Here is a 27674-nt window from a genome sequence, read left to right as displayed (position 1 = left end):
GAGGGAGGGAGCCCCTGAAACTTGTGAACACAGGGATGAGTGTGTTATACATGCACCAAAACGTATCAAAGTGAACAGGAAGTGTTTATCTGCCTTGACCGTGAGACTCTAGTCTCTGCTGAGGTACAGTGCACCCAGCAGGTATGCATCACAACTGGCGTTGTGGCTGTTAAAAGGACAGCGCTGTCTGGTCCACAGTCCAAGCCCAGAAAAAGCCTGTTGTGCAGCCTCTCCTGGTCAGAGGAGTCTCCTAGCTGTGGCATCTTGGGGTGCTCATGGCATAGGACACTGAACACGGCTCCTTGGTGAGACGCTCTCAAATCTGCTCACACTGAAAGGAGTCACACTGTCTACAGCACTGCTCTGCTGTATCAGAGATGCTGAGAATATATTAACAGGGTTTCTCCACCAATGAAATAAGCCAATTCAAGCCAAAGTAAAAGTATAAAACAGGTTCTGGGGAGGGGTAGCTCTTGGGTGGGTTCACCTGTCCAGAGGAACAGGGCCAGGGAAATTGCCAGGCAGACTGGAGGGAGAAGGAGTCATGCATGTAGGGAAAAAGAAATGCAGGGAGGAAGGGGGTGTTAGAGACAAGGTGAGGGGGAGGAAGAGGGGAAGAAAGAGGCAGAGAGAGGGAGGGGAAGGGAGAGGGGAGGAAGGGACAGAGGAGGGAAGGAGGGAGGGGGAGGGAGGGAGGGGGAGAGAAAGGAAGGGGAGGGAGAGAGGGAGGGGGGAGAGGGAGAAGGGACACAAAGGGACAGAAGGAGAGAAGGGAAATGAGACAGTGAAACAGAGAGGGAGAGACAGAGAGAGAGAGACAGAGAGAGAGAGAGAATGAGATGAGAGAGAGAAAATCAGAGAGACAGAGAGAGACAGAGGGTGTGTGTGTGTGTGTGTGTGTGTGTGTGTGTGTGTGTGAGAGAGAGAGAGAGAGAGAGAGAGAGAGAGAGAGAGAGAGAGAGAGCGCACAGAACAAAACATCTGGATTCTATAAGGAAGAGCCTCTGGGGAGGGAAAGCCCAGCCCCTGGGTTTGTGGTTATGAGAGTAGAGGGCAGCTGGGGTATGCCAGCTACACCCTATAACAGGTAGGGACTGAGGGTTTGGGGGAGAACCTGGAAGTCAGGTCCACTTTGATATGTTAAATAAGCACATCAGCGGCTTGTCCTGGGTCTGAAACCCAAAATGTATAACCAGATTTGTTCAAGTTAAATGCAAAGGCAGTCAAATGAAAGATGTCTTCTCTAGGCAGTTTATAAAGACTTAATGTCTCTAGTTAGGGGCTGAGTTATGTACAGAAACATCTTAAGTTAGCCAGGACCTCAAGCCCTTTCACCCTTGTATTAAAGGGAGAAACAAAGGCTAAGAAAAGTGATTTGAGGAAAATATTTTAGACATTATGATGTTGTCGGGAACTTCAAGCATCCCAACATATCAAAGCAAAGTCCAACATTATGAGCTGCCCATAAAACCTGAGGAGCTTTGTGTAGGAGTCATTTCTGCGAGACAGCTACTCCCAAGTGGAGAAACTTAAATGTGAAGCCTGTTATCCCAGCATTCAAGAGGTGAAAGAAGGAAGATCAGGAGCTTAAGGCTAGCCTCTGCTACATAGTGAGTTTGGGGCCAGCCTAGGCTACACAAGACCTCATCCCAAATAAATAAATTAACAAACAATAAAACAATAAGCATTATCTTTACTTTGGTGGACCAAGAATCAGGCAGTGGCTAGAGTGGGAGTTTCTCACGATGCTAGGCCAGCTAACAGGCACCTATTTGCACACTCATGTAATTGGTCACTTGAACTGGCTGGGCAGGGCCAGAGGCTTCAGTTCCCACAGGCTGCTTGCATATGCTAGCATGGCAGCTGGCCTACGGTTTAAGGAATGGTCTGAGAGTGCTCAAGAACAGAAACTACATTAGGTTGCTACAGTCACTTGCAGTTGATACTATGTATCCACAGGCCCCACATCTGTGGATCTAATCAACATCAGATCAAAAACTTAAAAAAGTTCTTGAGATTGTGTAGAACCTTCCCTTCCCCCTTTCTCCTCAATCCTGGGATTGACTCAAGGGCCTCCAGAACACCAGGCAAGAGCTCTATCACTAAGCAGTCTCTCTGGTTCTCTTTTTAAATTTTGAGACAAGATCTTAATACATTCCCCAGGTTGGCCTTGAACTCAGTGTAACTCAGACAGGCCCTGAACTTGTGATCCTCCTATCTCAGCTCTCTGAGGAGCTGGGATTACAGGCCACAAAGACCTGACTGTGATTTTTTTTTTCATTATTACCAAACACTAGTTTATTTACGTAGCATTTATACTGTATCTGGTATTCTGAGCAGTATAGAGATGGCTTAGAGAATATGGATTTTCATGGGCTTTGCGCAAATACCATAGTTTTACAAAAGAATTTGGGCTTTTTTTTTTTTTTTGTTCTTTTTTTCGGAGCTGGGGACCGAACCCAGGGCCTTGCGCTTCCTAGGCAAGCGCTCTACCACTGAGCTAAATCTCCAACCCCGAATTTGGGCTTTTTTAAGCTTAGGTATCTGTGGTGGTTTAAATAAGTTTGGCCTCCATAGACTCATGTGTTTGAACTTATGGCCTGTGGGGCGTGGCACTATTAGAAGGTGTGGCCTTGTTGGAGGAAATGGGTGAACTGTGGGGGTGGGCTTTGAGGTCTCCTATGCACAAGCTCCACCCAGTGTGGAAGACAGTCACCTTCTGCTGCCTTCGGAGCAGGATGTAGAGCTCTCAGCTCCTTCTCCAGAACCCTATCTGCCTGCACGCCGCCATGCTTCTCACCATGATGATAATGGACTGAACCTCTGAAACTGTAAGCCAGTCCCGATTAAATGTTTTCCTTTGTAAGTTGCCTTGGTCATGGTGTCTCTTTACAGCATTAAAACCCTAGGACAGTATCTCAAGAGGTTTCTAGACCCATACCCCTGTATTCTGAGAGATAGGGTATGTTCATTCAAGGGAAAATCAGTTAAGGATAATAAGGGGACAGGTCAAGGCTGTATGTCATTCTGTAGTGGAAAGAAACAAGTCACTTCTGCTCCTGGGAGTGACACCCCATCATGTCCTCTGTAACGTGACTGCAGACTAACACTACTTTACTGTGACACGGTGGTCACAGGGGAGAGGGCATGAAGGTATATAATGCTAAAAGGACTATTGTCTTAGAGACTGTACAGTGTGTCCTGCTTCTCTGGCTTAGTACCTGACTTCTGGATTTCTATTTTTGTGATAAAACACCATGACCAAGCCAATTTATAAAAGAAAATGTTCAATGGGCTTATAGTTCCAGAAAGTTATGAGTCCACAGTAGCAGAGACAGCTGAGATAACTAGAAAATGGAAGAAATCTTTTGGCTACTACCCCCAAGGCTGTATAGTCTAATCCTTCCCAGACAGTTCCACCAAACTGGAAAACCAGTTATTCAAACACATGACCCTACAAGAGTCATTCTCTTCCAACCAATACCTCAAGGAACCAAACCTAGGCCACACTCATTTCTCCCATTTTTTCTTTTAGGACCCACCATGAAGTTGAAACGGCTCACGGTTCTGGAGAAGTACAAAGATATCATTGATTCCTTTTATCAAGAGCAAAAACAGTAGTCAGGAGCCATGCTTGTGGCTTCTGCTGAAGACCAGCCTGGCAAGCATCCTCCACAGGAACCTGACAAACTGCTTTTACCCTTAGTTCAGGGCACAGCACTGACATCTCCAATGCCTTCACCTGCAAATTGATTCTAACCACTGCTCCTATTCAGGTGTCCAATGAGACCATTCTCCTTCCCAGAGAAGGACTGCTCACTTTGGCCTCGGGTCCAGGCAGATTTACAAGGTTCTAGTTCATAGGTCTCCTAGGGCTGGCTGTTGGAGAGGGAAAGGGATTGGCAGTCCCATTACTAATGTGTGCTGCAGAGACAGCAGTCACAGCTCGCCTAATGGCCTGACTTTAATTCTGGCTTCTTGGAAACTAGTATCACTCTGCCACCTCACACACGAGAGAGAAGCTTGATGCTTAATAATCTGCTGCTGCCGCTGTGACTGTATTTAGTGTGTAATTTTCAGTATTAAACCTTTTAACAGATCTGCAACAAGTACCTGATGTCTTTTGTCAATGACAGGTGGGACAGAACATGAACGGTTAACTCAGAGCCTTAGTAGCATTAGTACATCATGAGTGGCCTACAAAGGTGCAGGATGGCATCTAGTAGAAGCAGCCACTTTACTACCACCTATTACGAGCTAAGCCAAAATGCCCTAAGGTACCCGACCAGGAAACAGGCAGCGAACACCAACACCTCAGACAGTTCTTAAGTTCTTTATTACTGTGGACCCAAAGCCACTGGTAACCAGAACAATCCAGTAAGACAGGGAAAGCAGCGGTTTTAAAGTAAAATACAGAGACGACTGTGAGTCCAAATAAAAGCTTTAAAAAATGACCCAGACATGGGTATCTGTTGTTAAGAAATCCCCTGTGGCCAGGGTACATTATGCAAAGCCATGGGTTTGCAAACTAGTACAAGGGCTAAGGGAAAACAGCTTGGCTTTGGTATGGGCCGAAGGGTATTTTCATGCTGTGGTGCAGAGGCTGTGGGAAGGGACAGGGGTGGGAGAGGGAGGGGCAGAAACTGATGGTCAGAAGCTGGCTACACAGGCCCCAGCTTGGCCTGATTTGTGTCAGTTTGGATTGAGTAAACCCCACCTCTGCAATTAAGTCTTTAACGGGTACTACTGAGGCATAGGGTAGTGACGCTTGCTTTAGGAAGTGAAGGGGCAGCCAGGCCTTTCCAGGGTCACCTGCAGCCCTGGCTGGAGTGTGGTCATGTGGGAGGGAATCTGCAGTGGCTGGCTCCTCTGACTGACAACTGCTGATGATTAGTCTAGTGAAGAGGAGTGATCTCCCTGTCTGAGAGCTCTTCCCCCCAAAATAGTAAATCTCAAGTAACAAAATAATCAAATACACAGAGCATCTGGGGCTTTGACAAGGATTATCTATATATTAATAAAATTACTTCCGTTGTTATGGGTTTCTTGGAGCTTACATTTTTATTAGTAGTAATTCATGTATAGGACAAATATCTTTACTTCCATATTTTTAAGAAATATATCATTTTTGCTGTGAACTTTCCCAGTAAATTTCTTTTGTGCCCACTATTTTTAGAATAACATTATCTTGTGCGATTGTTGAAACCCTGTTTTACTCCCAGCTGTTTTGCATAAACCAAAAATCCAGGGCTTTTGTTAAAAAGTTAAATATCTTCTCTTAATTCTGTATCAGAATATTTACAGTTGAGGAAAAATTATTTTGCCTGAGGTGTAAAATGGGTTAACAATGATAAATGATACAGTTCACTTATAGTTTACAAAACAGGTTTACCAGACAGACAATAAATACAAGCACTTGGGAAAATCCTTTGCACAAAGGCCTAGGGCCATTGTGTGCATCCATTGCAAGGGTTTTGTTAGGAAAAGGCCAGATTTGAAATGTGCTCTGTCACGAAGCAAGCAAACCAATGGTGGGCGCTCTCAAGGAGGATTACAGGGCATCCCCCTGGAGTGACGGACGGACTGCAGCAAATCCCCAGCAGAAGTGCTAATCTAAGTCTTTTACTCTACGACAGATTTCTTCTGTGAAGTCAGAGCACTTCGAGTTGCCTCCCAGATCTTTTGTTAAGCTCTGAGAACAGAAAGAGAAATAAACATCCATTAGCACCAGAATTAAAGCAAGGACATTGGAAGCACTCAGTGAACTAGGAACTAAGCAAGATACTGACCAGTCTACTGAATTCAGAGAGGTTCACACACACCATCTACCTACCCTATGAGGCCTAGGGAGCCCCATGAGGTGTGTACCTTGAGGTGTGGCAGGCATAATGGTGCACTGCTATAACCCCCACACTAAGGGGCTGAGGCAGGAAAGAGTCTTGCACACTTGAAGCCAGCCTGGTCTACATGGTGAATTCCAAGCCATCCAGGGGTAGATGGCAAGACCCTGCCTGTGCCTGTCTTAAAATAAGATAAGGCAGTAAAGAAACCACTGAAATGGCCACTCCATTAAGGGCCAGGCTCTTACTTAAATAAGGGACACCTGAAAGAGTTCAGGGCAGAGGAAATTAAGAAATGTACTGGTCATGCCCAGGGCTTTCTTTGGGAGGAGAGAGAGAGGGAGAGAGGGAGAAGAAGAGGGAGAGAGGGAGAGGGAGAGGGAGAGGGAGAGAGAGAGAGAGAGAGAGAGAGAGAGTAGTGCAGTAAGGGTGGCAGAGGCAGAGAACCAGGTTATCTGGGAGGAAGGAGGCCAGGAAGTGGAGGGCTGGATGCTCTGTGTAAGGGCTTTGAAATGTGTAACAAGTACTTATGAGTGGGCTGAGGGACTTTGGTATATAACTACAGGAGCATGTCAGTGGAGCCCTGTCCTTCACGAGCTCCTGAGGAAGGAATCCTTCTACCGTGCATCTTGGGCTCACTGCTGCCTGGATACACAGAGCCCTAAGAAACCTCTCTCAAGGATAAGGCTCCTTAGAAGCAGGAAGGTTTTCTAGCATTTCCCCTTTGCTCAACCTACTGACCAAGAAAATACTGGCTGGCTACGGAGAGTTAAATGGAAGCAAATCTAAACATAAAGTCTGTGGGGAAATTTTAAAGCTAAAAAAAGATGGTAAGGCATATTAGGTCTAATCTGGTATTTGCAGGCAAGCAGCATGAAAACATTTACACAGCTAACTCCTAACTCCACTTTAGGAGGCTAAGTCTCCAGTACGACCAATCTGTTTTCTAACAACTCATGTTTTCTTTACTGCAAACAGACATCAGCACGCTAAATTCCCTCTTGTGGTTACACCCTGCAGATTTAAGAGAGACCCTGTGTAAGTCAAGCATTCCCAAACACAGGTTTGGTATAAACAAGAGTCCCTGCCCTCTAAAGTGATGTCAGGCTGTTAAAAACATGTTTTCATTTCTTGTATTTGGCCATAAGAAGTAATCCTAACCTGCGACTTTCAGAAAGGACCCGTTTCGAGGCACAATGTTAAGAACGCTTGAGCAGATTGTAGAGCTAACAGCAGTCCAGCTCAGTGGGCCTATGCCTGCCTCTGGCTCTCACTCTTTCTGCTGTGTTCTGATGCCCATTAGTGCCCTTAATTCTTTCAGAGGAAGTATGTGGATTGCCCCCCTAAAATGCATACATGCACATAAATAAGCCAATCAAGATCCATCAGGGAGTGTACAGTAAGAATCTGTTTCAGGATCTGGGAGGTAGAGGAAGGCAGATCCCTGTGAGTTTGAAACCAACCTAGTCTACAGAGCAAGCTTTTTTTTTTCTTTCAGAGCTGGGGACCGAACCCAGGGCCTTGCGCTTGCTAGGCAAGTGCTCTACCGCTGAGCTAAATCCCCAACCCCTCTACAGAGCAAGTTATAGGACAACCTAAGCCTACACAAAGAAACCCTGTCTCAAAAACCAACCAAACAAAGCAAAGCAAAAAACCCTGCTCAACATCAACCCTTCCTGGGCTCTCTTCTCTTTCCACAGAAGAAAAACATTTCAACCAGCTTGCAGTTGTCTAGATTTACAGATACCTTCCCATCCTTAATTGTAGCAAAACACGCAGCCTCGATTTTTGCTGCGTGGTCAAAGAGGCCCATGTGACGCAGCATCATCACAGCACTGAGCAGCAGGGCCGTGGGGTTGGCCATGTCCTTGCCTGCAATGTCCGGGGCTGTCCCGTGAACCTGTGATGGCATCAGAAGACGGAGTGAGCAGAAGGGAGAGAGGATCAGGAAACCCTGGTCATATGCCCAGCATGTAGCGAGTTCTGGGCTCAATCCTCAACACCAACACAAATGAAAAGGCAAAGCAGCCTTCTGGAAAAGCTGAGGTCTCCATCCGCTTTCTGCCAACGCAAAATTATTTATTGAAAGCTGCTATGTGCAAGCACTGACAAAGATCTTAGAAATGACACAAACTATGAAGAAATGGAAGCTAACTTTTAAGAGCAAAACTGTGGGCCCAGATTAGGGAGATGCCCCAGTGAAGAAACCACACTGGCTGCACAAGTCTGAGTCTCCAAAGCTCAGACATAAGAGCTGGACATAAGCAGAAGCTGCTGTGTTCTCAGTGCCTCAAGGGAGGCCAGGGGTGGAGACAGTGGGTCCTGGGGACCATGTGGGCCAGGAAGCCTGGTGTTTGCAGCAGAAAAAACAGAGACCACGTCTCAAGGTGGGAAGAAAAAAGCAACACTCTGATCTCCACATATATAAGCACGACACACACATACCCCTAGTGTGTGTCTGTCTGTCTCTCTCTCTCTTACACCCCCACACTCCCCCACACACATACCATAAGTTCATTATACACATAAACAAAAAATTGTGGGTCACTAATATTCTTTAGTAAATTTGGTAAAACATTTTAAAGTGAAGGAAGACACATAAAAAATATCTGGCCAGACATGAGGCCAGAGGATCTCCAGTTTGAGATCTATATATCTATAGACTTTATCTAAAAAGTCACGGTGACACATGACTTTAATGCTAGCACTGAGGGAAGCAGAGGTCGACAGATCTCTGAATTTGAGGCCAGCCTAGTCTACATAGCAAATTCTATGCCAGGCTTAGAATTTTGAGGTCAGATCACAAAAATTAAAACAGACACAATAAAAAGTAAAGTCTAATTTTCTAGGCAATTTGCAAAGCTGCAGAGTTAAACCTAACAATGAGGCTGAGCGCTGCTCTGGCTGCAAAGGCACAGTTATGGGCAGAGTGCAAAGGCGCAGATATGGGCGGGGCACTCCATGAAGCCACAGGTCCCACATAGCACCTTATATACTGACTGAGGAGAGACAGGGAAGACAGTGCGAACGGTGATCAAGGGTAGAACCAGGTGGATGATCAACTTTAGGAATCAGGCTCCTAGAGAGACAGGGGACTGACGGGAAGGGGTGGCCTGAGATGGGACACCTAAAAAACTGAAAGCCAAGAGTGATGGCACAGGCCTATAATTCCAAGGCCAGAGGTGGAGGAAGAAGGATCATGAGCTTGATGCCAACATGGGCTAAACAAGGAGACATTCTGTGTAGGTGTCAGTGTCCTTACCGATTCAAAGATGGCAACACCGTTGGCTCCAATATTGCCACTTGGAGTCACACCAAGACCTCCAATCAGTCCTGCACACAGATCACTGAGGACAGAAAAGGGCATTTTGAAAAAGAGAGCAATTCACCTAGCACTTAGATTTTCGTGTTTAGATGTTACACCCCACTAGAGGGAAGCAGAGTTCCTTGGAGAAGTGGCTCATTCCAGGCGTCAGGGACAGAAATGGAGATGACCTGGAGCACTTTACTGTGCCAGTTAGGCAAGGGTCAATGGGCAGGCCAAGTCCCAGGGACACAGGAGCCATGGACAGGAGGCACCGAGCTCAGTCCAGACAACCTGAGTCAGTGAAGGTCTCACCAACGAATAAAGCAGAAACCCAGGAGTACACAAAGGATATTGACAATGGACTACACAAGCTGAGACTCTGCCTCAAAAATTAAAACAAATAAAATTAAAAACAAAACAAACAAACAAAAAACCAAAGCCCAGAAGCTTTGTATAAAGCTCCACAGTTAAGGCCTATGTCAGACTATGAGAAGGAATAGCTTTCACCTCTCAACAGAACACCACAGAGGTATGTAGAAGGAAGGATGGATGGGCTTAGAAAGTCAATATTTCCCAACATCTCATGGGGGTATAAGGGAAGGAATGAAGGAGAAAGAGGTGGCAAAATGCCAACAGTTGAGGCCTGAAGTACTGAGTACATGGGCTTCCTAGTACCATTACTGTAAGGTTTTGTCAGTCTGAGATTGTGTCAGTAGTGACTGGGCCTGGGGGTGGAGCCCACGCTAGCTTAGCACAAGCCTCAGCACAAAGGGGTGGGAGGAAGGGAGGGGAACATTATGGAATGACCATCAGTCTAGCTAGCCCTGGATGTGGCTCAGCTTCTGTGGCAGACACAATAGCTTAAAACATGCTACTGAAAACATAGAGCCATGATTCACTTTAGAACGTGTATGAATAAATTGTAGGCCGAAACTAAAAAGGGCACAGTGAGACTTACCTAAGGATGTCTCCATATAAATTTGGCATGACAAGAACATCGAACTGGGACGGGTCTTGTACCATCTACGAGGAATGACAGTGGGCACTCAGCAATCAGTCTGCCTACCACGGATACACGGGATGCGCATGGAAACAACCAGCAGGCACTGACACATACTTACATTCAAACATACAGTGTCGAGGTACATCTCATTAAACTTAATGTCTTTACAGTTCTCTGCAACTTCCCTGCATTTTTGCAGAAAGAGCCCATCTGACATCCTCCTGTATTTAATAAACAGATGATGTGTTAAAAATGAAGCAGAGTCAAATCGAAGAAAATTAAGTTTAAGAAAGGTAAGTTCTAAGGGGCTGGAAGATGGCTCACTGAAGTGCTTAAAGCCAGGTTCAGAGCCCCAGCACCCACAGAAAAGCTGTAATACCAGTGCTGGGATACAGACAAAAGGACCTCTGGACCCACTGGACCCACTGGACCGCTGCTGGAGCCGAGCAGTGAGCTCCAGGCCAGTGAGAGACCCTGTCTCACAAAAGGTAGCCATTGTTCCTAAGGATGACACCTAGAGTTGTCCGTCCACTGGACACATGCACACATACTTGTACACACATATAGTTGTTTAAGAAAGAAAAGCCTGGCATGGCAGCAGGGCAGCACGGCAGCACAGCAGCACATGCCTCTAACCCTAGCACCAGGAGGCAGAAGTAGGCGGATGTCTATAGTTCTAAGTCAGACAGGGCTACAGAGTGAAACCCCGTCTCAAAACCAAAACAAAACAAAACGAACAAACAAGGTTCAGTTCCAGAATCCAGAACATCTGGTTTCAATTAAATAGAATTATTTCTTGGACAGCTAATAAATTGGAAATTGAAAATTTTTCATGTAATTATAGATGTACAAAAGTGTAAGATATGCCAGGTATTACTGGCACGTGCCTTTAATCTCAGCACCAGGAGGCAGAAGAAGGCAGATCTGAGTCAGAAGCCAGCCTGGTCTACACAGTGAATTTCAGGACAGCCAGGGCTATACAGAGAAACCCTGTCTAAAAAAAAAAAAAAACAAAACAAAACAAAAAAGAAGCGTAGAGACATGAGATAGTTTTTTTTTTTTTTTTTTTTTTTTTTTTTTTTTTTTTTGCAATAGAGAAGACTAGATTTTTGAAGCATTATCCACCAAGAACTAAGAAATACTTTTTTTTTTTTTCTTTTGAGACAGAGCCTCAAGCAGCTCAAGATGGCCCTGAACTTGCTATGGAGCTAAGGCTGGCCTTAAACACCAAGCGCTGGAGTGTAGGCACATGTGGACCCATGCACAGGCTCATAGGAAAATTGCTTTAGGAGGGTAACTGCTAGTTAAATTGTTTACTACTATAGAGGTCTTCCTTAGGTTAGGAAAGCTGTGTCTTTGTCCAGTCGAGGAGCCTTTAATAGACTGAGCTTGAGAACCTGAAATGTCAGAGAAACACTTCTGACAGCATCTGTTCTATTTTAAGCCCCAGAGTACACAGCACTTGAGAAAACACCCCTGCTCTCCCACTTGGAAATATGAACTGTGTGGCCTCAGCTAGCCTGACCGACTTCCTCTAGCTTCCTTCTGACAGCTCGGCCCCCTTAGCTCCCAGGACCTGAACTCCTGGCTCTTCATTTGTCCCTAGCATCTCCCCAGTGAGGTCCCAAAGGAGAACATGCCAGTCTGGTTGGTACACAGTTCTTTTCCAAATATGGGACTCAGAGAACAAACTGGAAACTAAGTCCTGGGAGCTCCATCCCCACACCAAAGCAAGTCCTGGGCCTCTTGGGACTCACATGATGTTGGCCTTGTGCACAGCTGTGACATTGCTCCTGTGGTTGTTCCTCGCGTACTCAAAGGCAAACTCGGCAATGCGCTTGCTTGCTCCTTCAGTGATGAGCTTGATGCTCTGCACAACCCCATCGACGATCTGAAAGGGAGCACGCCATGCTTCACTGGAGGGACATGGCAACCCTTTGGTACCAGCAAGCTTCAGAGCACAGAGCGCACTACTGTGGCAGCCTGCAATCAGTGAGACAGGCGTAGCAAGCCTTGCTATACAGTGACCGACAAGAGACGGGCACCAGGCAAGGACATACAAACTGTAGAAGGCAAATTCCCAAGTTTATACCAGGCCTACACCCCAACAATAACAGGCCAGGTTCTTCCTCCCGTTTATTTGCGTAGTCAGCCAGAGATCCACAGCACCAAAACAAACACCCAGCAACTCCCCACAGAGGGGACACTGACCTGTCTGTCTTTGGGAGGTATTTTAATTGAGAATTGGAACAAGGGCCTAAAATGCACAGAAGGGAATCTCATAGGGAATAAAAACATCTCTGAAGCAGGTGGGAAAGCACAGGTCTTTAATCCCAGCACCAGGGAAGCAGAGCAGGCAGATCCTATGAATTTGGGACCAGCCTGTTCTACATAGTGAGTTCCAGAACACTCATGGCTTAGAGACCCCATCTCAAAACAAGAAAAACAAAAAAGCACCTTTTAAAACTACAAAACCTCTCCCAAACAAACAAACAAACAAACCAAAACAAAAATCTCTGAGATGAACATACCACATGCTCAATTCCACTGTATTCTCCTTCTGTGTTCTCTCGGATGGTGACAATATTTACATCTGTGTAAGGGGTTTTGTAACCTTCAATTGAGACACATGGCCGGACATTGGCATAAAGATCAAATGTCTTACGAAGCAACAGATTCATAGATGGATGGCCAGCTGCTATTGGGGTCTTCAGTGGGCCTGTAAAAAAGAACAGTCAGGTGACCACACCCTTGGTCTCACAGGGAACCTACTAACCAACGTGGCTCCTGTAATCTGTGGTCTGCCTTCAGACCCAAGGGGAGGAACACATCCTAGGGAACTTTCTGGACTGTGAACTGCAGTTTCTGTCTTGAGAACTTCTGAGGACCCAGCACCCGAGAGGGGCATTTACAAACAGGGGTAGCCTAAGCTCACAAGCCAGTGGCTTCCTAAAGATGAGATTAAAACATGGATCTGAGCATGGTTTTAAAACCTGCACCAAATGCTAACTATTCCAAATCATGGCCTTAGGCACATATTAAGATAACAAAAGCATTAAAAATCGGATGAGAGGTAACAGACCTGGAAATAACAGACAGAGTAAAGTTGGTACTAGCCGGAGAGACTTTAATGTTTTTACCAGAGTTTTCAAACAAATGTCCCAAATAAGAAATAACATTCTCAGGCCAAGAAGATAGCTCCAGAATAGAGCAAAGGAAGGAAGGAAGGAAGGAAGGAAGGAAGGCAGGCAGGCAGGCAGGCAGGCAAGCCAGCTTCTAGAGATGAATGCCTACAACTACAGCACTCAGAAGGCTGAGGCATGAAGAATCTCAAGTTAAAAGAAAGTTCTAGGCCAGCTAGACTAAATACTGTGAAACCATCTCAAAAACATAAACATTTACTAAATAAATCAAGTACCTTAAAACAATGGATACTTCATAAAAGGAGGTCCTCACTTTTGATAGACTGTATTTGGCTGGATGCATGTATTCTCAAAATATGGCACCTAGAATCAACCACAGCCCCTCCCCACAGTACCTTTCAAGCCCATCTTGTTCTTATCCATGGACTCTTTGGCTTCTGGAGGGATCATCCACTTTCCTCCTGGTCCTTGAATCGCTGTGACGTTCCGCTCCTCCCACTGAATAGGTGCCTAGAAGCCACACATCAGCACAGTCAACCGGACGGACTCCAAATTACTGACAGTGAGACCACAGTGACAGTTCATCAAGACTGGATACAACTAGTGTCCATACACAGTAAGAATGTGTCCTTCAAGGTCCTGACATGCTGGAAATGATACTCACTAAGGTGCCCAAAGGGAATGTGCACTACCCTGGCCCAGTCGTCACACCCAGCAGCCACCTGCTCATTTATTTTCTTCACAAGGACTCTTAAGGTGGCTATAATTAGATTAGCATAAGAAGTGGAGAGATAAGGTTCACAGAAATGATTCATAGCACTGATACATGGAGGAGCCTTGTTAAGAGTCTACTGATATGAACAAGTCAGCAAATCTATAAAGAAAAAGCAAATGATTGCCTGGTGCTAGGAATTGGGGGGTTGGGAGTGGGCAGGGGGAAAGGAACCTAGAATGACTGCTATGGGTTATGGGCTATCTTTTTTGGTGATAAAATTGTTCTGAATTAAGATTATGTCGATGGCTCACAACTCTGAATATACTAAAGGTCATTGGACTAGATGTTCGTTCCTCTTCAGATCCCTTTTTTGTGTCACAGTGAATATGTGGAGGTTAGGGGTCATCTTTGCTGTTGGTTCTCATCATCCACTTGTTAGAGACAGGGTCTCTTGCTGTCTGCTGCTGTGTATACCAGGCTAACTGGTCTGCAGACTTCCGGAGGCTCTCCTACCTCTGCCTCCCCTCTGGCAATAGGAGCACTGGGATTACAGACACCATCCAGCTGGGTGATGGTCCTCATACTTGCCCAGCAAGCAAGCACTTTATCCCCTGAGCCATCTCTCCAGCCCTAGATCATACAATTCTAATGAGTGATTTGAATAGCATGGGAATTATGTCTTGGTAAAGCTGTCTAAAGAACAAGACACCAGTTCCTTCCCTCCCCTCCACCCTGCAGATGAAAGCTGACATTTGGTAGCCAGCACACTGCACAGAACTAGACAGAGAGCAGAGGAAATAAATGATGCAAACCTTGCTTGCAATTCTTTCTTTCAAGATCACCTGTAGAAATTCTGAAGCACTTCTCCAGAAGTCACAATGAGGCTGGTGAGTGAGCACGAGGGCTGAAAGCACCACGAGTACTGGAGTGCTATTTTGATTATGGAATAAATAACACACCAGTGTGGGAGATTCGACCATCCACTCTGGCAGTGACAGACTGCCGTGGCTCTCAGAAGGCTGGCACAAGAACACTACAAACTCAAGGCCAGCCTGAGCTGCACATTAAATTCTAGACTAAGACCAGCCCAGGTTTCGGAGCAAGACTGCCTCAAAAGTAAACAGGGCCTGGGGAGATGGTTAGGGGGTTAGATCTGTTGCTCTTAAAGAGGACCCACAGTTTAATCTCCTCCACCTCCTGGAAGCTCACAATCATCTGCAACTTCACTTGTAGGGGACCTGACGCCTGCTTCTGGCTTCCAAAGGCACCTGCCATGCAGGCAAAACATACATGCAAAAAAATAAAACTTAAAAAAAAAGTAGGCAGATAAAACAACTATCTTGGGTTTTGGACAGTCTCAGCAGGCTGGTCTGGAATTTACTATGTAGCCAAAGCTGGCCTTGAACTCACAGAGATTTGCCTGTCTCTGCTTCCCAAGTGCTGGGATAAAGGTCTAGACAGCCACACTCAGCTTCAAAATAATTTCATTTATTCATTTATTTCTGTGCACACAGAGTGTGTGTAGATGTGGGTGCCACAGTGTTTGTGGAGGTCAGAGACAGTAGGGAAAACATCTCCTCGCATCACGTGGGAGCTGGTAACCAATCTCAGGTCATTAGGCTGGGCTGCAAGGGCCTATACTCTGTCAATTTACCAGCCCTCGGCTTTTTATTTTTAAGTAGAAAACTGTAGAGATTAATAATAACACTTACAGATCATAAAGTCTCTGTAGAATATCCTAAAAAGAATTTTAACACTTACTTTGGCGGCATCAAAAATCTTCATAACTGAGGCTGAAATTTCTGGGCCAATTCCATCTCCAGGAATTAGAGTTACTGTCTGAACCTGAATATGAGAAATCGTCGAAGAAAACAGTAAGAACTGGTTTTTATTTATTTTTATTTTTTTTTAAAAGAGTATTGCTTACAGAGAAACCCACTTTCCCAGGGTTTATCCAAAAGACCCAAATGTTTTAAAGAAACAGCAAACCTCCCACTGTGATCATGACAGAGGCAGAAACCAAGTCCATGATACCCCATGTCTCTACTCTCAACTGAGTTTGGAAATTTAAATAGTAACACAAATGATGTTCCTCAATAAAACAGAAATAAACCACCAAGTACACTTCCTGATTTGCATTTCTTTTCAGACAAATGTCAACAACTAGCTGACTCAAATCTGTAAATTCCAAGACAACAGACACTTCAGCTCTTCACGAAAGCTCTTCATGAAAGCCCCAGCCTTCCGGTCTGTGGAATCTTAGGGAGGTTCTTAGGAAACAGTCAGGCTCATAAAACTCCAACACGTTTCCTGAATTTTAGAGATCTGTTTGACCCTCCAAGAAAAATCAGACTTCATTTTTGAGGGCTTCCAGGTCCCTCAGTTCCTCTATGAACCTGTCTTCATCTTGAGATCTAAGTGAGTACAGGTGTCAATAGCAGCCAACGATGAGGTCAGTCAGACCCACGAGGGCCAGTGGACAGTGAATGCGTCTACTGTACCACACCAATTACTTGTTCCAAATGCTCTGAACAACAGTGAGCGAGCATTTCAAACGCAGGAAATAAAACATGCCACAAGAAAAGACGAGAGGATCAGACCCCTCTTCACTGGGAACTGCATTTTACCTAGCATCCAGTTTCAGTGCTTCAACTAGATTTTTAAAACCTTATTAATTGAAAGGGAAGAGTAGGATAAGTATAATTAAAGTACACTGTACACATGTATGAAATTCTCCAAGTTAATAAAAAATATTTTAAATCATAAATTCATTTGTTTTAATCATTAATTCAACTTTCCTCTGCCTTATAACGACACCTGGACAGGTTGACTAACTGTTTCTCAAGTTTTATATATGGCTAAATCAATCTTTTTTTAAAACAAAATACACCTTCTTTATTTCTTTCAAAATGACCTCATTGACCAGGCTAATATATATTTTAAGAATCAGTAGCCTAAAGGTTAAATACCAGCAGAGAACCATGACTGTTTCACCAACTTCCAGAATGTGCTAGGTTTTTCTTTTTCTTCTATTCACTCTGGTGCTAAGGATGAACTTGGGGGCATGCTAGGCACGTAAACAGTTACATCCCTAGTCCTTCTTACTTTGTATTTTAAGACACTCTCTGAAGCCCAGCAGGCCCTGTATTTTTTTATCCTCCTGCTTCAGCCTCAGGAGTAGCTGAGATGACAGACTGGCACCACCAGGTCCGGCTTCAGAATGGGTTTGAAATATTGGCATGGCTAGTCTTGAGCGTGAAGTGCAAGTCTTATTCTGCATTTTTAAGAACTGTGTTAGTTCTCTAAGAATTCCATACAGTGTGCCGTGATCACGTTCACCTCCTTGCAAGTTTTCCCAGACACACCTCCTCCTTCCCTACCCACCTAACTTTGTGTCCTTTTTTTTCTTTTTACTCAAGACAATTTGTAATGCTCAAATATTTTTGAACATGTGGAATTCCAGTGGAGCACCGTCATTTGACCAGGATTCTACTCTAATTAGAGAAAACAGACTTTCCCTCTCCCAACAGCTAATACTTGCCAATCACTCTGCAGCTAGAGGTACCCAACCCCCCCTCCATGCTGGGACTTAGTCTGGCTTGGGCTTGCCTGGGTCCTGTGCAGACCTTCAACTGCTCTGAGTTCGCATCTGCACTCTGGCATAAGCAGGGTCACAGGCTCCTTCTTCCTGTTCTCCCACAGCTAATGCCATCTGGGAAGCTACTTTTCTTCCCCAGGACAGACAGCAAATAGGAGGAGGAATATACTATAGTCTCTTCAATTCCTCATGACATAAAATATCACGTGGGAGTACAGGAATGAGGGAATTATAAAAAACAAATCGGATGCTATAGAAAGGGGGAAAAATAATAAATAGGAAGTCACTGACACACAGTCTTGGAATGCTCCAAAAATGTGACATCAGCTTCTCAAGCTTAGGATTCTAGAGCCAGGAGGTCCAAAAGCAGCAGGTTAAAGAGCACTAGGTGATGATCCACTACATGGGGTCTACAGACTACACAAGGAGAGTGTAAGACTGCAGGGCCCACAGAAGCACAAGGTGCTCAGAGCTGGTGACCAATCTCCCGTTTCTAGGGAACAAAACAAAAATGCAGGGCAGGTTTTTGAAGCTTCTCAAAAAATAAAACCCCTAAGGGTCTTAAGACACCAGTGATATTATAAAATCAAGTAACAGGCTCTGGGTAACTTCTATTTTTATCATGGCTCCTTGAAGATATTAATGGGAGAAGCTTACATAGCCAAATGTAACAGACTCCTCGTAATAGGAAAATGACAGAGATCTGTGTATTTGTCTGCCAATATTTTTAGTATACATTAGACGTGTGGCCAATTCCCTTTAGTTTTAAATAAACAAAGATGGAATGCTAAGTAATAAATGTATTTGAGCATCTTTCTTGAGAAACTTCTAAAAGGAAAAAATAAAAGACATAATTATACTCACGCCACCAGCAAAACCTCTTGTCACCTGTTTTGTGTTGTGGAAGGCACCCAGCAGCCGAGAGACCTACATTAACATCAACAGAGAAATGTTACACACAGAACTCACAGCTGAATACTTGAGTCATTTCTGATATTTTTGCTTGGGGGGGGGGGATGGAAAAACTGGATTTTTGTTTGTTTGTTTGTTTTGTTTTGAACTTGGAGAATTTCCAGGAATATTATCTCAAATATTATTAGCTCAATGGGGCTGACCTGCTCAGACTTGAAACCCCTAGACTGAAATTCTGTACTTTTTCTTTCTTTGGGGGTTTGTGTAGGCATATGTGGTAATAAGTGTGTATATGCACATTTGTGCATTTCTGTGAAAATCAGAGGTGCACACTGGATATCTACCTCTTCTCTTAGTTTTTGACAGAGGAGCTCACAAATTTAAGAAGACCTGGCCAGTGAGCTCCAAGGATCCTCCTGTCTCAGCCTCGTTAATGCTGGAATTACAGGCACATGCTGCCACCCAGTTTTTTGGTTTATTTGTTTTTATGTAGGTGCAGGAAATGTGAATTCAGGTCATCATGCTTGCAGGATTAGCACTTTACAGACTGAGCCAATTCCCCAATCTCAGCACTAAAGATTTTGAAAGCTTTTTGGTATTTTTGAAATTGAGTTTATAAATGTAAATTGTCAAAAGACTTAGAAGATGAAATGAAACTATGCTTTTTTATTCAAACCTTAGTTTTCTCTAATGCTCTGGTTAGTTTTGTTAATACTCTTGACCACCAGAGGATGCCACATGCTTTAAGAAAAATTTCACTAGATTTAAAGTGGCACAGTCCTTAAGAAACCCAGGGTATGACTCCTCCTGAACTAATTCTGTAGATAGAAGGGAAAGACCAGGGAACTGTCTAAGAGCAAAGTGACCAATCAGCAAATTACTGAGTTCTTTCTTTCTTTTTTTTTTAATATATTATTTATTTATTATATATATGAGTACACTGTAGCTATCTTCAGACACACCAGAAGAGGGTGTCAGATCTCTTTACAGATGGTTGTGAGCCACCATGTGGTTGCTGGGATTTGAACTCAGGACCTCGGGAAGAGCAGTCGGTGCTCTTAACCACTGAGCCATCTTTCCAGCCCTACTGAGTTCTTTCTAAAAATTAATATATATGCCATCTCTCCAGTAACCAATCAGCAAAACAGGAATAATCTTTCCTGGCCTAATAGAAGAACTGTGATCCCAGTCACTCAGTAAACCAAGGCAGGAGGTTCCAAGTTCAAGGCCTGTCTGGGCTGTGCGGAATCCTCAAGACCAGCAACAACAACTTAATGAGACCATATCTCAAAAAATAAGGAAGGTTGGGGACATAGCTCAGAGGCAGACCACCTGCCTAGCATGTACTGACAAAAGTGGGGGGCAGGGGCAGGGGTAACTCAGGACTTCTGAGTCAGTCATATGTCAATTCTTTTGGGAATATTAATATAGTTTATACTAAACCGAAGATAGTTTATTAGCAGTAGTGATGTCAATGTCTCAAGTTCCTGTGTATCCCTGGCTATCTTAGAAGTCACTCTGTAGACCAGGCTGGCCTTGAATTCATAGAGATCCGCCTGCCTCTACCTCCTGAGTGCTGGGATTAAAGACAAGCAGCAACACCTCCCAGCTCACAAAATATTTTATTTAGTTCTTCTGGTAGCACAGCAATAGAGTTATTACTTTTACTTATGTTATTTGTATTTTATTAATTTTTTGAGAATACAAAATGATATAAAAAAAGGAAAATAAGTCACCCAATAAACCCAACAATCCTACCACTCAAAGACATCAACATTAATATTTATTCCCGATAGCCACTAGCATATGTACATGTTTTAAAGGGCATTTCCAACTTTAGCTAAGTGTCATAATGTATACCTAGCACTTGGTAAATTTCTTTGAGTTTGGGGTTAGCCTGGTCTACATAGTGAGTGCTAGGCTACACAGTGAGACCCTGACTCAAAGAAAAAGCTATTACAGATGTAATAGCTCAGTCCTTCAGAAATGATACAAAGTCTTATTACAATAAAATGAAAACAAATAATTGGGTACACAAACCAAAGCACTCAAATGGTAAAAAAAAAAAAAAAAATTTAATGTAACTTTTCATGTTAGACGCAAGAGCAAGGAGACATGTGCTTTTTCTTTTTCCCAGCCCTGTGCTTGTAAGCACAGGTACTTGTGAGGCTAAAGAGGGAGGACTGAAAAGACCAGCCAGGCAGTGGGAGTGCACATCTTTAATCTCAGCCAGCACGTGGAAGGCACATCCCATGTGCCCCGGAAGATCTGGAAGAGCAATCTATACAGAGTCTATGCATTTTGTTTTGGGTAACAAAAAGACCCAAAGGGGAATGAATGGAAACGAGCACAGACCATATGGAACCTATAACCCAATGCACAGCTTCTCAGGTTCCAGGGAGGCCAGTGTACTGAACAGAGGAGAGCCAGGTGTGGTAGCACGGCAGGGAATTCTCTGGGTTCTAGGCCAGACAAGGCTATGGAGCGAAACCATCTCAAAAAAAAAAAAAAAAAAACCAAAAACAAAAAAACAAAAAACAGAAAACAAACCAACAAAATTCAATCCTGCTGCACTGGCCTACAAAGTGAGTTTAAGGTCAACCTGGGTAATTTACTGAGATAGATCTTAAAATTAAAAATGGAGGGAAAGAAAGGGGCTGAGGATATAGCTCAGTAGTACAGTACCCCTTGCCACCAGGGTCAAGGCCCAGCACCACAATAATAAGTAAACTGATTTATCTGCTACTGTATCTACAATGCCTGGTATTGCCTTCTTAGAGTTGATAAATCCCTTCAAAAACAAGCCATTCTCAATCCTACGTGTAGCCGAGTTCCCCCTCTAGCTTCCATTCCTTTAATGACTGTCGTCTAAGAGCCAGTGTTTCCCACAGTTCCATGGGAACTGTGATCTTGGACTGAAGTAATGCACTGACAAAGTCCATTCAAAGAGAAGTTCCCAGCACACAGTCTGTTACTTTGTAATACACTTGTAAAACCCAAGGAGATTAGTTTTCAGGAAAAAGGACTTAGCCTTAGCTTCATGTCCTTGATTCCAGGCCCTGGATCACCTTAACCTTGTGACTCCTCACTTCCTTTTTACCTTCATATTCCAACCAAAACCAGGAGATACTGTGCAGGAAGTAAACCAAGGCTTATCATAGTCTTTGGAACCTGGAAAACCTCTAAGACCTTCACTTTCTCTGTGGGGAACATCTATGATCTGCAATTGACCTTTTTTTTTTAAAGAAACAAATAAAACTTTAATGGGCACAGGGTGTGGTGGCTCACAACTCTTAATTCCAGAACTAGGAAGGTAGTGGAAGTAGGAAGACCAGGAGTTCAAGGTCAGCCTTGCATACAGCCTCGGCTAGACTAGTTGAGACACAGTCTCCAACAAAACAAAGCCTTGAAAGGAAGCCTGGTTCTTCATGACCCCAGTTAGCCTCACGAGCCCCTTCTGAGACCCTAATCCCTTGAGAGAATGAACCACTCTACCAAAGGTCACACAGGCAATCAAGTCCCAGGGGAACATCTTCTTACCCTACCGCCAATAGTTTCTGAACTCTTGTAGATTTTTTTCTTACAGGGCTAAAGGAAAAACCAATTTCCCAGCACACTCTTGACCAGGTATCTTTATTTAGTCCCTCCCCTGAAGGCTGGCTGTACCTAACAACATGGATCAGGTAGTGTGTACTAGCCCTGACACTGAAGTACTGACTTGTTGCTACACCTTTAAAACCAATGTGACCTAACAGCATCTCAGGCAAAGGGGGGTCTGAAAGCAGTGACAAAAAAAGACTCTAGGCACTGGACAAAAAAGCCTAGTTACCGATGTCCAAGAACCACTGTCTGCTTGACAACTGCCAAGACAGCTGTATCAAGAGCTTGGAGAACTCCGGGTTTTCATGTCCTACACGGGCTAGGTGCTTTCATGCACAAATAACTGGGACACAAGTACAGGTATCTTACAGGTGGGCTCACAGACAATAAATAATTTGCATAGGGCACACAACTGGTCAATGGCTTTGTCAGAATTTAAAACTAAGACGCCCTTAATTGAATTATTAGTAAACAATAGTGTATCCCCAAACCTCTCTTTAAACTTAAAGGAAGGGGGGAGGATACCAAATTTTATTTAAAAATTTGCATTGCTTATAGCAGACTTCTAGGGAACTACCTACAATGGTGTCAGATAACCTAGGGCCTGGTCAGTACTATAACCATAATTAGCTAAAGTGACCTTGGCCACTGGGTAGACAGAAGGGAACTTAAAATCAAGATGCTCGGGTTTCTCTCAAAGATGACAAAAACCTCCTGTAAGACCTTGAGCAAGTTTGTCTTCGGGGACGGGTCAGCTCCACCAGGAAACAAAAAAGATTGCATATGTAACCTGAGGCGCCTTCCAACTCTAGTACCTGAACAGGGAGAACTAGAGAGCCTCAGAACGCAGGGTTCCCAACAGCGGAAGGTGAAAGGACGATGCTGAGGTCTTCCTGGATGTTCAGAGTGTAATTCCAAGGAGCATGATGCCCGTGTCCTCTGAAGGAGGAATACCTACCAGAGCATCAGGCATCACTAGGAAGAGTTCCGAAAGGGAGAAAAATTTGGCTAGCCGAACGGCCCGGGATTCCCTCACCTCGAAAAACCTCTCGCGCTAGCCTTTATCCGGTCAAAGGCTGAGAGATCAGGGAGGGGCGACCTGGGCGTGCTGCCCCGAGACTTGCAGGTGACAGGGCCGTGGGGCCTAGGCAGCCTCTCTGTGACCCTCAGGGGCACCGGGCGAGGCCTGTGCTCCTATCCTGGAGGAGACTGGGGTGGGGACACCGGGAGCAGTACGGGCCGCCTTGACCTTGACGCCGTCCCCGCCCGGCGCGGCTGTCCCAGCTCAGGGCTAGCCACGCTCGGCGGGCCGGCCACATTCCGCGAAACCCTCCCCGCGGGCCATGAGCCACCTCCGCGTGCTCGCCTCCGCCATCCATGAAGCGAGATCACAGCCTACTCTCCCCGCTCGTCCGCGAGCTTGCTGCCCTGTAGCGCTCACCTTGGACACCCACGCGGACCCGGCCATCGCGTCCACTTCCCTCACCGCGGCGACAGCGGCAACACCAGGGCGCATGCGCGTAGCTGGCGCCCCAGTCCACCCCGCACGGCCCCGCCCCGAGGCTCCGCGTGGCCCCGCCCCTAGCTCGGGTCTTTGCTTCGCTCAACGCCGGCTCCCGACCCCGCTGCACAGCTGCCGCTAGCTGACCAATCATCGTCTTAATCTTTTGATGACGTGACAGCGGGTCCAGCTGCGACCCGGAAGCCACCTCTCCCCTCCCCTCCCCCGCTTCATTCATTGAGTAGGTGTTTGGATGAAGTATTTTGTTTCCAACCTATTAGGGGCCCATCAGCCTTCTTTATTTGGGGGGATAATGTGCGCCTGAAAACTTTTTAATCCCACTGAGACAAATATTTTACTTATTCCAAACATCGGTTTGTTTTGTTTCTTAAAGACCGTATCATGGAGTTTCAAACTGACTGTAGCTGAGGCTGGGTTTGAACCCTGCACAGCTGGGGTTTCCTCTTTTCTTGCCTCTACTTCCCAAGTGCAGGGACTGTAGGCATGCATCACCACGCCTAACTTGATATTTACTTTTTTGGTTTTTTGAGACAGGGTTTCTCTGCATAGCCTCGATTATCCTGGAACTCACTCTGTAGACCAGGCTGGCCTCAAACCCACAGAGATCTGCCTGCCTCTGCATCCGGAGAGCTGAGATTAAAGGCGTGTTCCACAATCATCTGGCCCATTTTTAATTTTTAATAGCTTAACTGAAGTACAATTTAAATATAAAATACTCTCAATGTTGCTCAGAGGTTAAAAGCATGTATTAGGGGGCTGGAGAGATGGCTCAGCAGTTAAGAGCACCCGACTGCTCTTTCAGAGGTCATGAGTTCAATTCCCAGCAACCACATGGTGGCTCACAACCATCTGTAAAGAGATCCGATGCCCTCTTCTGGTGTATCTGAAGACAGCTACAGTGTACTTATATATATAATAAATAAATAAATCTTTAAAAAAAAAAAAGCATGTATTAGTCTTACAGGGGACCCAAATTCAGTTCCCAGCAACCACATGATGGTGCACCACCATCTGAGCTCCAGGTATAGGATCCAGTAACTTCCCTCACCGGCACCAGATACCAATACAGTATACACACCTACATGCAGACAAAACATTCATATACATAAAATAAACACATCTTTTAAGAAGTACTTGATGTAAATGTACAATCTGAAGTTTTTAGTAAATGGAAATGTTTGCATAAAGTAAATTCAGAAAACACAGCTCTTGGACTGGGGAGATGGCCCAGTGGGTTAGGTGCTTGTTTCAAAAGCATGAGGACCTGAATTCAATACCCAGAACCCATGTAGAGTCAGGAAAGAGAGTGAGTATCTATAACCCCAGCAATGAAAATCCAGAGCTAGGTGGGTCCTGCTGCATTTGCCAGCCAGTCTAGCTGAAATGATGAGTCCCAAGTTTAGTGGGAGAGTCTGTCTCAAAAACTAAGGTAAGAATACCTGGCCTGAAGCCATGTAATGCTCTCTCTCACGTGTGTGTGTGTGTGTGTGTGTGTGTGTGTGTGTGTGTTTTCACCTTGAAAAAGAATAAGAGGGTTTATTCTGGCCAAATATAAGTAACTAAGGCCAGCAAACACAGGTTTAGATTACCCCAATTTCCATGTTTCAACATGGTAAAAACCATGAGTTAAAAGGAATGTTAAAGTGTTAAGGTTCGAATGTTGAGGACAAGAATACTGAGAAATCGGAGTTTGCAAACTGGAGGTGGTGGTGCAGGCCCTTAATCCCAGCTCTCAGGAGGCAAGGCAGTTGGATCTGCCTTAGAGACCAACCTGGCATGCAAAGCTAGTTTCAGGACAGCCAGGGCTACACAAAGAAACTTTGTAACAGGATATTTGATCACACTGGTGAACTCTGAGACTGTGTTGTTTACTGGGAACACCTTTTTCTAGCTGTGGTATGGCTCAACCTTAGCACACACTTTTTTTTTCTTTTTTTTTCCGGAGCTGGGGACCGAACCCAGGGCCTTGCGGTAGCTAGGCAAACACTCTACCACTGAGCTAAATCCCCAACCCAGCACACACTTTTAATCCCTCCAGTGGGAATACAGAAATGATTTAGCACACATCTTTAATCCCCAAAAAAATGAATGAGGGTAAAGTTAGTTTGTAGAAGGAAGCGCCCATGTTTGAACGGGATGTCTATTGAGTGGCAGACAAAGTGCTGAATCAGAGAAAGATTTGACAGATAGGATATGCCCAACTCCCAGGAGAGGAGAGAGTAAAGGGAAGCTATAGGAGAGAGCCGTGCAGAAGAGAGAGGAGAGAGTTTTACCCAGAGAGTTTTACAGAGATGGGTTGAAAAGAGTAAAAGCTAGACACTAGTAAAAATAGAATGAAGCAGAGAATGAGAAGGAGCCGGAAGATTAGAACAAATTGCTAGAGTTAGTTTGAAGTCAAGCAGAGTGATTCAGGAGAGACAGAGAGAAAAGCCAGAATTGAATCAGCAGAAGAGTTTTGAGGGAGAACAGCTGAGTTGACCAGCCAGCCAGAGATCAGAAAGAACTAGAAAGGGCGATCTTATTTAGCAGTAAGTCTCAGAGGCTGAAAACATTCTAGGCCTAGATTAGATTATATGAAGGATAGAAGCTTCCAGGACTAGGCCTGGGTTAGCAGACGGAGTCAGTAAAGCCTTAGAGACTTCAATTACATCAGGCGAATAAAAGTTACTTTTACAAAACCCTGCCTAGAAAAATAAAACAAAACCCACCACCACCACATAGGCCATGAGAAGTGAAGCTCACCAGATAAGGGAAGAGTTGGTCTCAGTCTTAGCAGGCATCCACTGGCACCCACAAAGCAGTCCCAGGGGCAAAGGACTAAACTGAGGAAGAACAGCTTCTGGAAAATGAAGAGATGCTTCAGCAGTTAAGAGCTCAAGAGCGGGGTTGGGGATTTAGCTCAGTGGTAGAGCGCTTGCCTAGCAAGTGCAAGGCCCTGGGTTTCGTCCCCAGCTCCGAAAAAAAGAAAAGAAAAGAAAAAAAAAAAAAGAGCTCAAGAGCACTGTTTAGTCTTCCAGACTATTGTTTGCTCTCAGCACCTGATGCTGGAGGCTCAGAACCACCTGTAACTCTGTAACTCTAGGTTCAAGGAGTTACACTCTCCTCTGACCTCCTTAGGCACCCACAGACGTGTAGCATACGCACACAAAGACACAAACACATCAATAAAATAAAACTTTTTTTTCTTTTTTACAGGAAAAGCTTGTAAGAGAGCATCTCCAGGAAAGATACCCCTTTCTGCCCCATAGACATATGTAACTAGGAGGTGGTGAAGGAAAAATCACAGGTACACCTTAACTTGCTAGCCATGCCTGCTGACAATCAGAATGCTCTCCTGTGATTAAACACCCTTGGGTCAGCAGTCCTGTTTTTCTATTATATCCGAAACTTAAGGGCTGGTGAGATGGCTCAGTGGTAAAGAACATGGGCTATTCTATCTGAGGTCCTGAGTTCAATTCCCAGCACCACACAGTGATGCATGACTATCTATAAAGGGATTTGATGACCTCTTCTGGTATGTAGGTGTACATGCAGACAACAGCATTCCTACATTAGAAAAAGAAGAAGAAAGAAATTTAAGGCACAGGACATTTGTCTACACATGTATATTAAAACGGGAGTTTGCAGCCTTAAGAGATGGCGTGACAGCATTAGAATGCCATTTACTTTGTGGGTTTGACACCCCTTTCCTTCTGCTGACATCATGGAAAGAAATATGCAAAAAGGAAGTTCCTGTTCATGATTTGAGATGGAAAAACTGTCATCTTATCTCATGAATATAGCATTCACTCCATAAGTATTCATAGTAGCTTCTTTTTAAAAATTCTTTCTCATAGTAACTTCTTTAAAGTCCACAATGCACATGAAGCTCCTTGTCCCAGGGAAGCCATTCCATCTCTTTGGGGAGTTTGCTTTACCTATTGAGCTGTGGTCCCAACTTGGGACAGTCCATCCATTTCACTCTCCAGGGACTGCAATACTTGGCTTCACTGACTAAACTGCTGTGTCATTAAGTAAACTGTTAATCAAACTGT

The 27674-nt window shown here is 44.7% G+C and overlaps 2 protein-coding genes across 4 annotated transcripts in view; one reads left to right on the top strand and one right to left on the bottom strand.

Annotated features, from left to right (window-relative positions):
- Acsbg1 (acyl-CoA synthetase bubblegum family member 1) overlaps positions 1-4106 on the top strand; it is a 56054-nt gene extending 51948 nt beyond the window's left edge. For both annotated transcript variants that reach the window (XM_039080754.2, NM_134389.1), the window contains 1 exon segment: positions 3536-4106. In XM_039080754.2, coding sequence (XP_038936682.1) covers positions 3536-3621 — 86 coding nt within the window. In that variant the 3' untranslated portion in view covers positions 3622-4106.
- A 209-nt stretch (positions 4107-4315) lies between these two features.
- Positions 4316-23657, bottom strand: Idh3a (isocitrate dehydrogenase (NAD(+)) 3 catalytic subunit alpha). 2 transcript variants are annotated; one of them, NM_053638.2, is made up of 11 exons: positions 23560-23657; positions 18471-18533; positions 15770-15853; positions 13689-13803; positions 12682-12869; positions 11908-12041; positions 10269-10371; positions 10106-10170; positions 9103-9187; positions 7588-7740; positions 4316-5692 (listed from the first exon to the last, which is right to left on the bottom strand). In NM_053638.2, the coding sequence occupies exons 1-11, from the start codon at positions 23584-23586 to the stop codon at positions 5609-5611; spliced, it is 1101 nt and encodes a 366-aa protein (NP_446090.2). In that variant the 5' UTR covers positions 23587-23657; the 3' UTR covers positions 4316-5608. The 2 variants fall into 2 exon arrangements, with proteins under 2 accessions (NP_446090.2, XP_038936589.2); XM_039080661.2 differs by having other exon boundaries at positions 4318-5692; positions 18495-18533; positions 23560-23631.
- Positions 23658-27674: the final 4017 nt, after the last annotated feature.

The sequence above is a fragment of the Rattus norvegicus genome, chromosome 8 (genome assembly GCF_036323735.1).
Source record: "Rattus norvegicus strain BN/NHsdMcwi chromosome 8, GRCr8, whole genome shotgun sequence".
NCBI classification, from domain to species: domain Eukaryota; kingdom Metazoa; phylum Chordata; class Mammalia; order Rodentia; family Muridae; genus Rattus; species Rattus norvegicus.
The sequence above is the reverse complement of the archived record's forward strand: the minus strand, read 5'-3'. Positions and strand labels throughout refer to the sequence as shown.

Coding starts and splice junctions, on each gene's coding strand:
- Idh3a (NM_053638.2), bottom strand. CDS start 23,586: ATGGCCGGGTCCGCGTGGGTGTCCAAG. Junction 12,870..13,688: donor GAACAAGATGGGCTTGAAAG/GTACTGTGGGGA, acceptor TCTTTTTTACAG/GCCCACTGAAGACCCCAATA. Junction 10,171..10,268: donor TCGACACTGTATGTTTGAAT/GTAAGTATGTGT, acceptor CATTCCTCGTAG/ATGGTACAAGACCCGTCCCA.